This window comes from Petaurus breviceps, unplaced genomic scaffold (genome assembly GCF_028583685.1).
Source record: "Petaurus breviceps papuanus isolate PSGF00001 unplaced genomic scaffold, PetGlider_PUasm1.0 224, whole genome shotgun sequence".
Lineage (NCBI taxonomy): Eukaryota > Metazoa > Chordata > Mammalia > Diprotodontia > Petauridae > Petaurus > Petaurus breviceps.
The window spans coordinates 11,375,056-11,390,309 of NW_027185887.1; the positions used below are offsets into that span (position 1 = coordinate 11,375,056).

Here is a 15,254-nt window from a genome sequence, read left to right on the forward strand (position 1 = left end):
TACAAAATGGGGGACCCAAACTCCCGGAAGAAACAAGCTCTGAACAGACTTCGTGCTCAGCTTAGAAAGAAAAAAGAATCTCTAGCTGACCAGTTTGACTTCAAGATGTATATTGCCTTTGTATTCAAGGAGAAGGTAACTTAAAATTCTTAAAACTTTTTGTTCCATGAACACTTGGGTGACTTTAATACAGGGTAACAAGTTAAACTGTAAATAGGTGTGCATACTAATTGAAAAAATTTGCTTAAAATTGACATTGCCCCTGCTGTGTTTCTCAGGTCCAAGGTATGTGTAGTCTGTGAACATGAACTACTCTAATATATATGTACTTTGATTTGGGGAAAGGAGAAATTTAACCACATGTAATCAGTTTTGTACTATAGGACTTATAGCATTATTGGAAACCATTGCTTGTAAGTTTATAGTCTAATGTAAATTATTGAATACTAGGTAATATTTGAATTAGAGGTATTAGAATTATTTAAAGGGACTAATTGGCAACAATAACACCTACTTTATGAGAGGATTGCAAGTAATGAATCCCCTTCAACCTAGGAAATATCCAGATAGCCATCTCCATAGAAATAAATAGTACCACAACTGCTTAATATTAAGGAAATTTTTACTTAGAAAACGATTTTAAAGAGCTTCGAAGGTAAACAATTTTTACAGCCAACTTCTAGGGTTGGGCAGTACAAAGTTTTGGAATAGTTTATATTCTGAAGTTTAAATACATGATATAGTTTTTAAGTATCTTTGCTTAAATTAAACAAAGGTGCATCTTAAATGAACAGCCACTGTTGAATTTTAAAAAGATTTTATCAAGAAATCTTTATCCCTTAGTAACAGTGCTGTGTACATAGTAGGGACTTTAAACATTTGTTTAATGTTGTGTGTGACTGCACTTTTGGATTTGTCTGTAGACCATGATCTTATTGGTAAGATAAAATTTGGCTTCTTACCCCTAACTCTGCAACCAAAAAAAAAAAGTTCTTGATGTAGGAAGATTAAATACCATGCATCAGGTGCCAAAACAGTGAATTTTAGAGACCCTCTGTTTGAAGTGCCAGTAGCCTCAAAATTCCAACCTAGGTACTGACAACCATTACCACCTCCAGTAGTCAAATACAGAAGTGATACCTAAACCTTTTTCTTGGATGATTTCAGCAAAAGATGCTATGTTTTAAGATAAATTAGTAATGAAACTGACACTGAGTACAACCTAGAAACTAAATTAGTAGACTTTGATTTTGTACTTTTGCTTAGAAAGGTGACTCAAACTCTTCTAGTAATAGATTAACTTTGACCCCTATGGAAATATCATCTGGGTTTACCCTGTCATTGTGAAGTGTCTAGGCAATTGCTATGACTACCATGCAATAGTTTGGGGACATAAATGTGCTACATTTCAGAAGTTGAGTTTTCCTTGGTACTTGCTGTCTAAAAATGTTGGCACTTATATAAGAGGAAAAACCAAAACTTCTCTCTGCTAAGTAGTAGAAGTTAATATGCTTTTTAAAAAAGTTAAATACGTATTCTGATTAGTCTTATTTTTCTTTTTATAGATAGGGTTTGAATTTGGAATTTTAAGATTAGGTTAAATTCTGTTAAATTTTACCTTAAAGGAGGCAAAAACTGCTACTGTGCTGGTAATGTGAAGTTACTTTAGTAAAGATAGAGAAATGTTAGAGTCTAAGTTTAACTGGGTAAAAATAAAAATTATTAATGGGTTTTAAGTCTTGAATTTGTTTCTTGTTTTGCAAACACAATCAGCAGTGTTGTTGGTTTAGAATGATTGTGCTTCACACTAAAAATTGTAACTGGCAGTTACCAGATTGTATGTAGCTGAAAACTTAAGCTAAAAAAAGATGTTTATTTTTTTTAGAAGAAAAAATCAGCACTTTTTGAAGTGTCTGAAGTGATACCAGTCATGACAAACAATTATGAAGAAAATATTCTGAAAGGTGTGCGAGATTCCAACTATTCCTTGGAAAGTTCCATAGAACTTTTGCAGAAGGATGTAGTACAGCTCCATGCTCCCCGCTACCAGTCCATGCGAAGGGTGAGAGCCTTATTTTTCCCTGTACTTGTCTTGATGATAGAGTTTTAGAGATAACTTGATTTTTTTTTTTAAAACAACTGTTAAATAGAAAATAGAAAAGTACTTTGGCTATGAATTTTTCGCAGTAAACATCATTGGATCATAACTTAAGAGCAAACTAACAGCTTGACCTTGAATCAACTGATTAGATTATTTAGTATAACTTGAAATTCAGGTTATTTCACAATTCTCCTTGGGCCAACTTAAGTGTAAACTGGTAAATTTTGTCAGTCAGTGGTCACTTAAAAGCAAGTAAGTTAATTTTTAATTTCTCTTAATTTGTCCTTGGGGCATTATTGTCTGCTAGTTCTTAGCTAGCCTTCTAAATTTGGAGAGAGGTGTTTTTCCCCCTCCAGTGCCTGCAGTTGCCATCCTATGCATGTAGATAGCCAAAACCACACTAAATTTCAGGTCTCTACTGCTTTTAACTTTCCCTATACATTTTGCATTTAGATAAGAGTGAACCAGTTTCATATTTGTGCAGATACTACTTTTGAAATTACATTGCACTTATCAGATGACTAAAATACTGTATAAGTGCAGAGATACAGTAGTATACAAAAATCCAGAATGCCTTTTTTTTACCGTGAAGTCCTTGTTTATGTTTTTTAATTTACATGACAAATAGTGATGTACACAAGACTTTACGATCTAAATTTGAAAATCCACTTAAGGTATTATGTTCCTCTAATAAAAAGAAAGGCCACCTTAATAGTAGTGAGTGGATAGAGGGCCAGGTCTTAAAAGAGTTAGGACACTTGATTTCAAGTACTGCCTCTGACAGTATTTGTTTTGAGATGCTTAACCCACTTAACCTATTAAGTGTCCCAGGGCAACTCTGAAACTGGAAGTTGCTGATCTTTATCAGTGAAGAGTTTCCATCTTGGAAGCACCAGTGGATAAAGTCCAATCTGGAAACTAGTCCCATCCCCAAATTAATAAAAACTTTATACTCAAGGGAGCTTTATGATGGATGGCTTCACATAATTAACCTTTTGGTAGCTTGACTGCTTAGAAGGGCAAAAAAAATTAAGGTGTAGGGACTCAACAGCTTTTCAGACTTTTTAACTTTTCAGCACATGTAAAAATTTATGAAGTAGGGGAAATGGTCTCTTTTTCCATTGAGATTGTGACTGGGTATGAAAGTCTGATATTACCTCAGATAGAATGGTACTAACTGTAACTGATAAATTCTTTCTCATTGTAAATTCTTGTCCATACTTGCCTATAAAATTGCCTGCAGAAGACCCACTTGATGAACTGGGAGCCTTTCCCTCCTACTCACTTTAAAAAAAAATTAAATCAGTTCTTTATATAATTGGATTTTTATTTTGAATTTAAACATCAAAAATAGCATTTCCGTATACACAGCAGAACACAAAGAGATCCTATATGGAACTGTTAATTCTCATTTCATATTGCATGCTTTAAAAAAGCATATAATTTTACTTTCACAACTGTTCTCTTTGTACTTCCTTTTTTCTTTGCACTCTTAAAAAAAAGTTTCAGTTGTCCCTTCCTTTTTTTTATTATTGTTGCCAGTTCTCCCCATTTTCAAATTAAGAAAGATCTACTCTCTGGGGCAGCTAGTGAATAGAGAATAGCTAGGTGGCACAGTGAATAGAGCACCAGCCCTGGAGTCAGGAGGCCCTGAGATAAAATCCGGCCTCAGACACTTAACACTAGCCTTTTGACCTTGGGGCAAGTCATTTAACTCCAATTGTACTACTTTCTTCCCTCCAAAAAGCAAAAAAAAAAAAAAAAAAAAAACAACAACAAAAAAGAACCACCCTTGTAACAATAAGTATAGTCAGGCAAAGTAAATCCACATAGTAATCATGTTTAAAACAGTGCATGTCTCTTTCTGTACCTTGTGTCTATCACCTCTCTTTTGGAGGTGGGTCACATGTTTTACCATGAGTCCTGGAGACATGGTTAGTAATTGCAAATAATGAGAGTCTTTTCAAAATTGTTTTCTTTACAGTATTATCCTTGTGTGAATTGTTCTTCTGGTTCTGTTCACTCTTAGAGTTCATACTGCTTGGGATACTTCAAAATCATCACTGTTATAGAGAGACAACATTCTGTTATTTCGCATATACATTTGTTTGCCATTTCCCAGTTGTTTAAGAGGCAGTACCTTATTTATTCTAGTTCTTTGCTTTACAAAAAAACTTTTAGTTTTGGGCAATCTTTCTCTTGACATTGAATGTGTACAGATTTGTTCATTTATTCCTTGCTTTTACTGCAAACCCTATGCATCTCCTTTTCTGGTTGTACATTTTTTTCTAACTCTTCCCTGTAATTGTATGGTAATTTGCAGCAGCTTACTATGTGGCTTTCTATTGTCCTTTGGATAAATTGCAACTTCATTTTTATAGAGGATATTAAGTAAAATCTGATGTGCAATTGGCTGAGAAGTCCAAATAGCTAATATGTTTTGAACAGACTGTAGATAGATAATTAACTTGGCCAAGAAATGAAGAGTAGGAAACAGGACTGAATTAGAGGTGGGGGGGATGAGGAGGAAAGATAAAGCAGGGAGAACTTTCACTACCATTGCAGGTTGGGAAGCTCTTTGCAACTTAATTCCTCAGTGAGCTTTAGTCAAGTCTCTTAACACTCAGTGACTTGTCCAGAGACATACAGTGTGTACCTAAGGTAGGATCTGAACCCATCTCTTTCTGGTTCTGCTATACCAATAGCCTGTTTGTTTGTTTTTTTTCCATAAGAAAAAAATTTAGATCCGTAATTGTTTAGTCCTTTCAGTAGTGTCTGACTCTTGTGACCCCATGAAGACATTGTATTTAATTTAAGATAGTGGCTTTCCCCTGACTCCCAACTTCTGGAAACAAAGACTTTAGTGTTCTTTAACACTGATACTTATCTGGTGATGCTTTGAAGCTTTGAAACATGGACTAGCACTGTGAGGCTAGGCTTTTGTATATAATATACTCTACTCCGGTAAGGGTGTGGGAAAAAGATAAGGCTGTGCAAACAGAATTCTGAAATGAGAGCTCAGTTACACAATAGTGCTGTGTCTGGCACATAGTAGGACTTAATAAATGCTAGTTGACTAACTCTACAGGGATGGTTCATATTAGAAACCACAGATCATTATATTCATCTGGAACCTTGAACTGGGATATGATTTAGAAATACTAGACTAAAATTCATAGTTTTGTGCATAAATTTTCTACTTTATAGCGCTCCCATTGCCTTTTAAAATGGACACTCACGGTATAGGGGCTGCTAGGTGGCACAGTGAGTAGAGCACCAGCCCTGGAGTCGGGAGGACCTGAGTTCAAATTCGGCCTCAGACCTCAGATACTTAACACTTACTAGCTGTGTGACCTTGGGCAAGTCACTTAACCCCAACTGCTCTGCCTTCCCCCCTCCAAAAAGCAAAAAAAAATTGTTCTGTATGTGTATCAACAATGCAATATTCACAATGCCTACGGCAACTATAAATATGCTGATGTGGTTATTAATCACAAAATATATCAGGCTCTCTACATGGGGATAAAGCTAGAACATTTATTAAAATACCAGAAAACTGAGTCCCAAAACCAGAATGTCAAAGCCATTACACTAGTTATGAAATTGCTACTACATAGTTAATGTAGTAAACACCCACATTCTCAGGCCTTCAAAACAGAACAGGTTATCTCAGGGAAAGGTCCTCCTCTCCCCACTCAGGGCAACTGTTCAGCACCCAGGAATCATGTTCCCAGCAGCTCTGGCCTCTCTACCCCCCCCCCCCCCCCAGTTCCTGTCCCTGGCAGTCCTCAGCAGAAATTCTGGCTGGCTCAAAAAAGGGGTTCGAGCCTCCACCTCACACAGCTAGTCACTGCAGGAACTCTAGCTTGGCTTCCGCTTCCTCTTGCTACAACCCCTTCCTGCTACGTCAGCAAGTCCAACGGGGCATGAAAGATCTTTAAATCCCATAACCCTTACAGTATATAATATGTTTATTTTTGTGTTTAGTCAGTCTTGTCTGACATTTCCATGACCCCATTTGAGATTTTCTTGGTAAGGATACTGTAGTGCTTTACAATTTCCTTCTCCAGCTCATTTTCTAATTGAAGGAACTGAGGCAAACAGGGTTGAGTGACTTATCCAGGGTCACATAGCTAGTGTCTGGGGCCAGATTTGAATTCAGGCCCAGCACTCTGTGCCACCAAACAGCCCAACATGTTATTAAACACATTATAATATGTTTGTTATATTAAATAGTAAATTGAGTAAGAATGATAACACTTGACAGTCTAACCTAGATAAGATTGCTATAGATGTGATTTAGGGAAAATACTGCTTACCTTGACACTCAAGGTCTTGGATAGAGATGGATTACTGCTTTGTTCAGGCATGGTATTCAGACATTAAGCTACCTCATTTGCCTGTAGGTTCTGTGGTAAAACATAGCTGGCATTAAATATGTGAACTGTTAAGCATAAGGACAAATAAAAACGACAATATATGTAGCCCTACTAACTTTTAAAATATATAAAACTATTTGTGTTTTCTTCACTTAGGATTCTGTAGCTGAACCCTTTAACAACTTAATGCTTTCCATCTTTTGTATAGGATGTAATTGGCTGTACTCAGGAGATGGATTTCATTCTTTGGCCTCGGAATGATATTGAGAAGATTGTCTGTCTCCTATTTTCTAGGTGGAAAGGATCTGATGAGCCCTTCAGGCCTGTTCAGGTATTTTTAGTTCTAAAATTTTTGAAACATAATAAAATACAAATGCCTTGATTAAACAATGAAATCTTTTTTGGGTTGAGTAGTACTATGTGTTGGTTAAGAACAGTTTGTGGGCTAGAATAATAACATTTAGAAAGGAAGTACAGTACTTGAAAATTTTAAAAGAAAAACCTGAGTTAGGAAATAGTGTCTGATTTGTTCCTAGGTCTTCCTAGATGAAGAATAGGGGACTGCTTGTTTCCTTGAAGGAAAAAAAATAGGTCTTCTAGGCAGAAGACAGTGACTGATTCCTGATATGTATTACTGTAGTTGTTATTGTACCCATTGATTTCTGAGGGGATTTAGTCTATTTGTAGGCCCTTCCTAGAGGGGGGAATAGCTTATTTAAATATGAGAAGAATGTTGTACCAAAAAAGGGGGTTCAGAAAATAGAGGTGTTAATGGAAAGAATGATTACAAATGAAATGTAATTCTCAGAAAAAGCTCACAGTACAAGACAGCTACAATGAAGTTGTCGTTGTTTAAGATGCTGAATGGGTGATAAAACAAGGATATCCAATAAATGGACCATTGACTAAGATTGGATTTTATGGGCTGCTCATGAAGTTTAAGACTTGAAGGGATGACGCAGCTTAGATAAATATGGAAAAACAAAGAACTAAATTGTCAGTGTGAGAGTTCCACATGAAATGATTTATGATGGCAGATTTAAATAATCTTCAATTTTTAGTAAGGTGATTTTAAGGTATATATTTGAATACAGTGGGTGAGAGGAATTTAAATATTGTTGCTTTATTGATAATGTAAATTACAGATTAAGTTTCAAAATCTTTAACTAAGATATTAAAATCTGTAACTTTTTGCAGCATTTGAAAAATTAGGTTTGGCACATTTAGTGTGTTCCATCATGTTAATTGCTACAACCTTTTTACAGAATTAGTTCAATAGACCAAGGCAAATTTTCTTTATTATATATTTGAACTCCAGTACGTAAGAGAAATGAATGTAAGATTTAATATTTTTGATTTGAGATTGAACATAGAAATGAGGTTTGATTTTTTTTTTTTAACTTGAAGAAACTACTTTTTTCTGTCTGTGCGTATACACTGCACACTGCAGCTATAGTAGCTTAATGGCAGCATACATTGTAAAGGCATCAGGTCGTGGATTTGGAGTTAGAGCTTGGAAAGTTTATTAGAGATCTGTTCTAGCCCTCTCATTTGATTGAAGAAAGTGAAGCCCAAAGTTTGAAAATGATTTGCTCAGTAGCATAGCCAGAATTGGAGCCCAGGTTCTCAAGTTTGAACCTAAAACCCAACCTTAAGAAGGAAACAAAAGGTGGGTAGTGTCAACTCAGTTTTTAAACCCACATTGGGGTATAGATTCTCTGTGCCCCAAATTCCTAATTTCTTTAACTTGGTATACAAATGTTTTAAGCTTGAATTTAAGCTTTAAGTATCTAATTTTGACCTTTGTTACCTAGCTCTCAGGAAAACATTTGACAAAATTTTTTATGTTAACTTCGTGGCTAGGAACAGGTATGGGCTAGAAGGTAATATATTTGGGTGGATTTGGAACTGGTTGAATGACTCAATCCAAAGGAAAATTCTAATAATTGAATAGCTAAATGTCAGCCTGAGAATGTATTTACTGAAGCTCTTGAGGATGTATCCTTGCTTTGTTTTTATATATACTTTACAAAAATTATGAATGGCCTGGTTGAAATATAGATGGCATACTTAATTAGTTTTCAGGCAACACAGAACTTTGGAAATCCAGACTTAGTTTTTATATAAGGGCAGATTCCTAATGATTAGAGCTATTCTAGAATGGAATGCTTTAGGTGGTGTAGTAGGTTCTGCCTTCCTGTATTTCATCTGGTCTTAAAGGAATAAGTATAGCTTGGACCAAATGGCATCTGTATTCCCTTCTGACTAAAATTCTGTCAAGTAGTAGGGCCAGAATTTTAGCCCAGGACTTCTGACCCAAATATAGTGTTCTTTCTGCTATGTTATAATAACCTGTTAGTATGTTTTTTGGTTTGGTAATATCAGATGTTTTTCTTAACCCCTCTGGTTTTTTTTAGGCACCTTATTTATAACTTATTTAGGTACCTTATTTCCCATTGAACTGTAATATATGATTATGGTTTTACAGCAATATCTTTCTCATCTAGGCCAAGTTTGAATTTTATCACGGTGACTACGAAAAACAGTTTCTGCATGTACTGAGCCGAAAGGACAAGACTGGAATTGTTGTCAACAATCCTAACCAGTCAGTGTTTCTCTTCATTGACAGACAGCATTTGCAGGTAAATAACTTTGTAAGATTTTGTTTGAAGGTTCTCAAAACTAAATGGAGATGTGAGCTTTGCCCTTGCATTAATGATTTACAAGGAATTAACAGATGTGTATTTAAAATCCAGGTTTCCTAATAATGTGGAGTCCTTCACAGTATTGTGATAATCTTCTAAAATTTGCCCCTTTTGAAAGCTGAAATAATAAATAATATTATGGATACATTGCATAGTTACTTGAAACTTAAATGGTCCTTAAAGATGTAACACAAGCTTCTTTACCCTCTATGCCTTTTAAGGCAGGTTTTTCCAGATCAGATTTAACACTTTTCACCTTAACACTTCCATTTGCCTTTACGTTTATACAGTATTAGCTCTTTAAAATTATCAGCCTGCTGAAGACAAAAACAGCCTTGGAGTCAGGAATAGCTGAGTTCAAATACAACTTCACTTTTGTATCCTGCAACCTTGGGCACTAAGTCACTTAACCTCTGCTCAGTTTCCTCAACCAAAAGCACCTACTTCATATGGTTATTGTGAGGATCAAATAGGATATTTGTAAAGCACTTGGGACAGACCCTGGTACACAGCATAGGTTCTTAATTATTGCTTGTTCTTTCCCTAGAAAGCCTTAATTATTTTAACATATACTGACATATAATAATCAAAAGTTTTAGAAGCAAAATAATGAATTAAATGATGGTTTCTGTTTACTTGCCTAGTGCTTGACTTATTCCTAGTTATTGAAATAATCAGAATTTTCATGGCATATAACGTAAGATTCTGTAGTAAGAGATAGGCTAGTTTGTAGCCCTTTGGATTGGAATGGATTCTTAACTAATTATTAAGTACATTCTTACATTAAGCTGTTGCTTTTCCGGTACTTCTACTTCTCCATTTGATATATTCTTCCCCTTATAGGAGAAAACCTAGTTATGTCTTCTCCTTCCCCTTTCCCCTTCAAAATATTTCAAGAAAGGATCTAAAATTCACATTAAGGTAAAAATGGCTAATGTAGTACCCTCTTTCAAGATATTTACAATTTTAATAGAGTTTTTGTTTGTTCGTTTTTAAGCAATTGGGGTTAAGTAACTTGCTCAAGGTTACATGGCCAGTTATTTCTGGGTGTGGTGCTAAGTATCTGAGCCCGGATTCGATCCCCAGGTCATCCCGACACTGGGACCAGTGCTCTTACTCACTGAGCCACCTAAAGACAGAGTTTTACACGTCACCATGAGATCTTTCTTTGACTTTAAGGCATCACCAATTTTGAGGTGTAGTACTTGGCTTAATAGATACTTGATTTGAGGTAAAAGGATGATTTAGAATGTCAAGTCACCTGGCTTAAATGATAACAGATTCAGAAAGTTGGCCCTGAAAGTAACATTTTGTTAACAAGTTAAAATTTTTGGCAATTTAGAGTGGAAAATTTTCAGTAATTTGGTAAGATGCACTAATTTTTTTTGTCTACCCAAACCGCTTCATTTCTCATTTTCTGCCAAATTAATCTATAGGCATCTAGAGCTTTATCTTCATTTTATGTTGGCTATGCTAAACACAAGAGATGCAAAAAGACAGACAGATATTACTTCTGCCCTCAAGGAGCTAATAGGGGTGGGGGGGTGGGGAATGACACAGCATGTAAATAAATATCTGCCAGATAGATGGGAAGTGTAATTTAGGAGGAGAAGGCACTTAGAAGGGAGTCCTGGCAAGGCCTCGTGCAGAAGGTAGAATTTGAACTGAATCTTGCAGGAAGCTAAGTCATGGAAGTGAGGAGAAAGAACATTCCATATATGTAGTATAATTAGTGTGAAGGCACAGTGCTGTGAGATGGACGGTAAATGGGCCAGTGTAGCTATAGTAGAGTTCATGGAGGATAGTAAAGTATAAGAGAAATGGAATGGTAGGAAGGTGCCAGAACTTAGGAAAAGCTTTGAATGCTAACAGGATATTTTATATTTACTCCTGGAGTCAGTATAAAGATGTGATCACAATTATACTTTAGAAAAAATCACTTTCCCAGTCACTGAGCCGCCACTGAGGACTCGGCAGCCTCCCCCTCGAGCCCCCTTGCTTCCTGACACTGTCCCCCCCACCCGCCTTCTCCTGCCACCGCCTTCCACAGGCTGTTTCACCAAGGAAAAGGAATTGTATTGTATGTCCACTATCCAGAAGAACTTCCACACTTTCGACCCCTTTGCTGATGCAAGTAAGGGTGATGACCTGCTTCCTGCTGGGACTGAGGATTATATCCATATAAGAATTCAACAGAGAAATGGCAGGAAGACCCTCACTACTGTCCAGGGGATCGCTGTTGATTATGATAAAAAAGAAACTAGTGAAGGCATTCAAGAAGAAATTTGCCTGCAGTGGTACTGTAATTGAGCATCCAGAATATGGAGAAGTAATTCAGCTACAGGATGACCAGTACAAGAACACATGCCAGTTCCTCACTGAGATTGGACTGGCTAAGGACGACCAGCTGAAGGTTCATGGGTTTTAAGTTTGTGGCTCACTGAAGCTTAAGTGAGGATTTCCTTTCATTGAATAGAAAAATTCCCTTCTGTCCCTTGTCACAAGTTTAAAAACCTCACAGCTTGTATATAATGTAACCATTTGGGGTCTGCTGTTTGTAACTTGGACTAGTGTAACTCATTCATGTAATAAACTGAAAAGAGCTATGCTGTCTAGTCTTGAAGTCCCTCATTTAAACAGAGGTGTAAAACCTGGCAGTGCCCAGCCTGAAACACAAATAATCTAATGTTTCAGTCAGGTCCAAAAAGGCTCCTTGGTGCTCCCCCTTCAGAGGTCCCTGTCCAGCTGCCTTTGGTGATGCTCAGAAGAGTAAGTTAAGGTCACCACCATCTAGTCCAGACACCACCAAGATAAGGTAGCAGGACTGGGATTCCCCCTGGTGACTTTCACCGCCTGACCAGGAAGGAGTTTAATTTGGGGGCAATGGCAGGACATTTTCCTTCTTAACATCACACCAAGGTCCAATGTTGTCTGACCAGAATTTTTTTTTTTTAGTACTAATAGTGCCCTACCTCTGGGAGGTGAACAAGTGGAGAAAACACCATACTGTGAGGGCAACTTGACCTGAATTAAACTTTTGACAAGGGAACAAATTTTGAACTAATGTATCAAAACAGTCAATGTAGTAACTTCGGAGCTTGCAATTTACTAGCAACAGCTGCCCAATGAATGCCATGTGAAGTTAACAGACTGGTTTAGTTTTCATTTTTGGTTGTTTTTTTTTTTTTTAATGTTATGTAATGTATTTAAATCTGGTTTTCAGAAAAAAAAATTCACTTTGCAGCTGTATTCTAGAAGGTAGAACTGGAGATATTTCAAGGAGACCAATTAGAAGGGTATCATAGTAGTCCAGGTAAGAAAGATGAGAGAAGAGGATGTATATGATAAAGGTTGTGAATGTAGAAATGACAAGATTTGATTCAGGGATATGCTGTATGAGTCAGGATGGCACTGAAGCTGAGAGCCTGGATAACTAGGAAGATGATGGTGGCTTCATATCAGTAAGAGAGAAGCTTTAAAGAGAGGGGGGAGGGTTTTGAGGGAAAGGCAGTGAGTTTTTTTTTGGACATGCTGAGTAGGGACCTTATGTTTGAGATGTCCAAAATGCTGTGACATGGGTCTCAAGAGAGTAGAACTGGTGTATAGATCGGGGAACCCATCTGTGTAGAGGTATAAGAAACTATAGGGTGAAAAAAAGGCCAACAACAGAGCTTAACTAGTTAAGGAGTATGAAGTATGTGTGAAGTGGATGAAGATCCATCAAAAGCCTAAGTGAAAAAGGAGCAGTCAGATAAATAGAACTAGGACTGACCAATAGCAAGAAAATCCAGAGAGGAGTATCTAGAAGGAGGGTGAAATAGCAAATGCTTTGGAGATCAAGAAGGGTGAGGATTAAGAAAAAGTAATTAGATTAAGCAATTAGGAGATCATTAATAACTTTGGTGAGAGTAGTTTCTGTGTAATGAAGAGATTGGAAGCCAAAGTGTTATGGGTTCTGTCTTTAGAACTACATTGTATTAAATTCTTCAGTGTTAAGATCAGCACTACATAGATTTATATAAGAAATGGTATTTACATGTTCTTATACTACAAGGAGTTTAACTCCATTAAAAAAAAAAAACCTCACTAATTAAAATAAACCATTTCTTTCTTTTCCAGACTCCAAAAAACAAAGCTACAATCTTCAAGTTATGCAGCATCTGCCTGTACCTGCCACAGGAACAGCTCACCCACTGGGCGGTTGGCACCGTTGAGGATCACCTCCATCCTTATATGCCAGAATAGAGTACTGGCCAGCAAAATGGGGAAGATCACAGAATGCAGCAGCGATTTTTTTTCTTGTTTTCTTACCATTTTATTCTTTCAGAGTTTAGAAGAAAATGGACTCATGCACAGAACACTATACATTGTGAAACTTCTTCATCCTGGATCTTTCTTTTATCATTTGTATCTTGGAACTTAAAAAAAAAAAGATGTCTTCTGCATGGACCTTGTGAAAGAAGATGCTTTGCATATTTCTGCATTGCATCAGCATCTTACTAAAATGTGAAATGAAAGGACTGTTGTACACTGAAATGCTTTAAATGTATCTGAAAGCACAAGGTGAAATTCATTTGTGATGGTCTTCCCATTTGTGCTGGTTATGCCTCCCCAACATTTTGTCATCAGTATTCAGAGGGTGAGAAGTGAATGTAACAGGTATATACATTTTTTTAAAAAGCAGCCTTAGCTTGCTGTAATCAGTTCTAGACCACTGTCCAATTCATTCTAATGAACAGAAATGGTTGCTACAATAGTAGTGGGGAAAGAAATCTCACATGAAAAAAGAATCTCATTCATTGTAGGCATTTTTGCCTATTGTTTTTGCTGGGTCATGTTTATTTCCTAGCACTTAAATGTCTTTTTCAGATCTCTTTCCCCAAGTTGCTGTGTAAAAAGAGTATTCTGCTGAGTGGATACAATTATACACATTAAAGCAGACCTGGAGTCTGAAGTAGCTTAAAGCAGCTGTTAAAACTAAGGCAAAATATATTTATAGCTGCGGAAAAACCATACATGATAAAATTTTTGTTTTCTTGAAGAGATGACACTTTTTTAAAAGCTGGTAACTTGTGCAGGAAATACTGGTTTCTAAAATGTCATAAAAACCCAGTAAGGTGGTTTTTGTTTTGTTTTGTTTTGTTTTTTGCTTAGAAATTATAAAAGTTGTGATCTTAAATTGTAAAATAGTGTTTTTGGAGTGTCAAAGTTGGTTCTGAAAGAACATTTTGTTAAGATTGTGCAATGAAACCTAAGGAAGACTACTGTATAGGGTTTTTTGTTTTTGTTTTTTTTTTTAAATGAAGGCTTTGCTTAAGGGTTAAGTACTTTATTGGAGTAAATTTGTATAAGCCTACTCCCTTGGGGTAAAAACTAGTGCTTACCTGTTTCAAATTTATATTTAGCTTTTATTTGGAATTGGAAAAACAGATCTAAATAAAATAGGTGAAAGCTACCTGACTTTGTATTCATGTGAAATACATAATGGTTGGCACAATGGCAAATATTTGGAGAGGCAGGCTAGCATAAGAGCTCCCATCAAAGCCATGAAGAGCTGGGTAAGTCTTCATTTCTAATAGACTACCTCCATATGACTGTGGGCAAATGGCTTAAACCTCTGTTTTTGCAACTTTGTAAGACTGAAGTTAGAAATCACTATTGGCAGGTATTTTCTCACTGAGAACTCTACACTAATGAAATCAGGCCAGTCCCTATCCCTCTCATTTTCCACACTATAGGTCTAGATTAGCTTTCTCTTTTACTGTTAGTTTTTGTACAGCATTATATAAATATTAGATCCTCGTAACACAGAAGTAGGTGCCATTATCATGAGAAGTAGGCTTACTAGTTAAAATGATTTGTCCAGGACCACACATTTAGTATATGAAGCAGGATTTTAACTTGACTCCAAGGCCAAAAACCTAGCCTCTTCACTTGCTGCCATCTTCCCTTTCTGGCATGTGGCTAAATCTCCCTCATACCAACTGCCTTAACATCTTGTTTTTAGATATATTTTTTTAAGCTTCACATTTAAAGTAAAATGAAAGTGATGGTTAAACTAAATTTTGC

At 36.4% G+C, this 15,254-nt stretch overlaps 1 protein-coding gene and 1 pseudogene across 1 annotated transcript; both read left to right on the top strand.

Moving 5' to 3' along the window:
* The first annotated feature begins 4 nt into the window (after positions 1-4).
* On the top strand, positions 5-14,640 carry CUNH6orf62 (chromosome unknown C6orf62 homolog). Its single transcript, XM_069095047.1, has 5 exons — positions 5-135; positions 1,886-2,062; positions 6,689-6,811; positions 8,988-9,122; positions 13,305-14,640. Exons 1-5 carry the CDS (start codon positions 7-9, stop codon positions 13,428-13,430), a joined length of 690 nt encoding a protein of 229 aa, XP_068951148.1. The 5' UTR covers positions 5-6; the 3' UTR covers positions 13,431-14,640.
* Positions 10,754-11,793, top strand: LOC138166551 (eukaryotic translation initiation factor 1 pseudogene; annotated as a pseudogene).
* Positions 14,641-15,254: the final 614 nt, after the last annotated feature.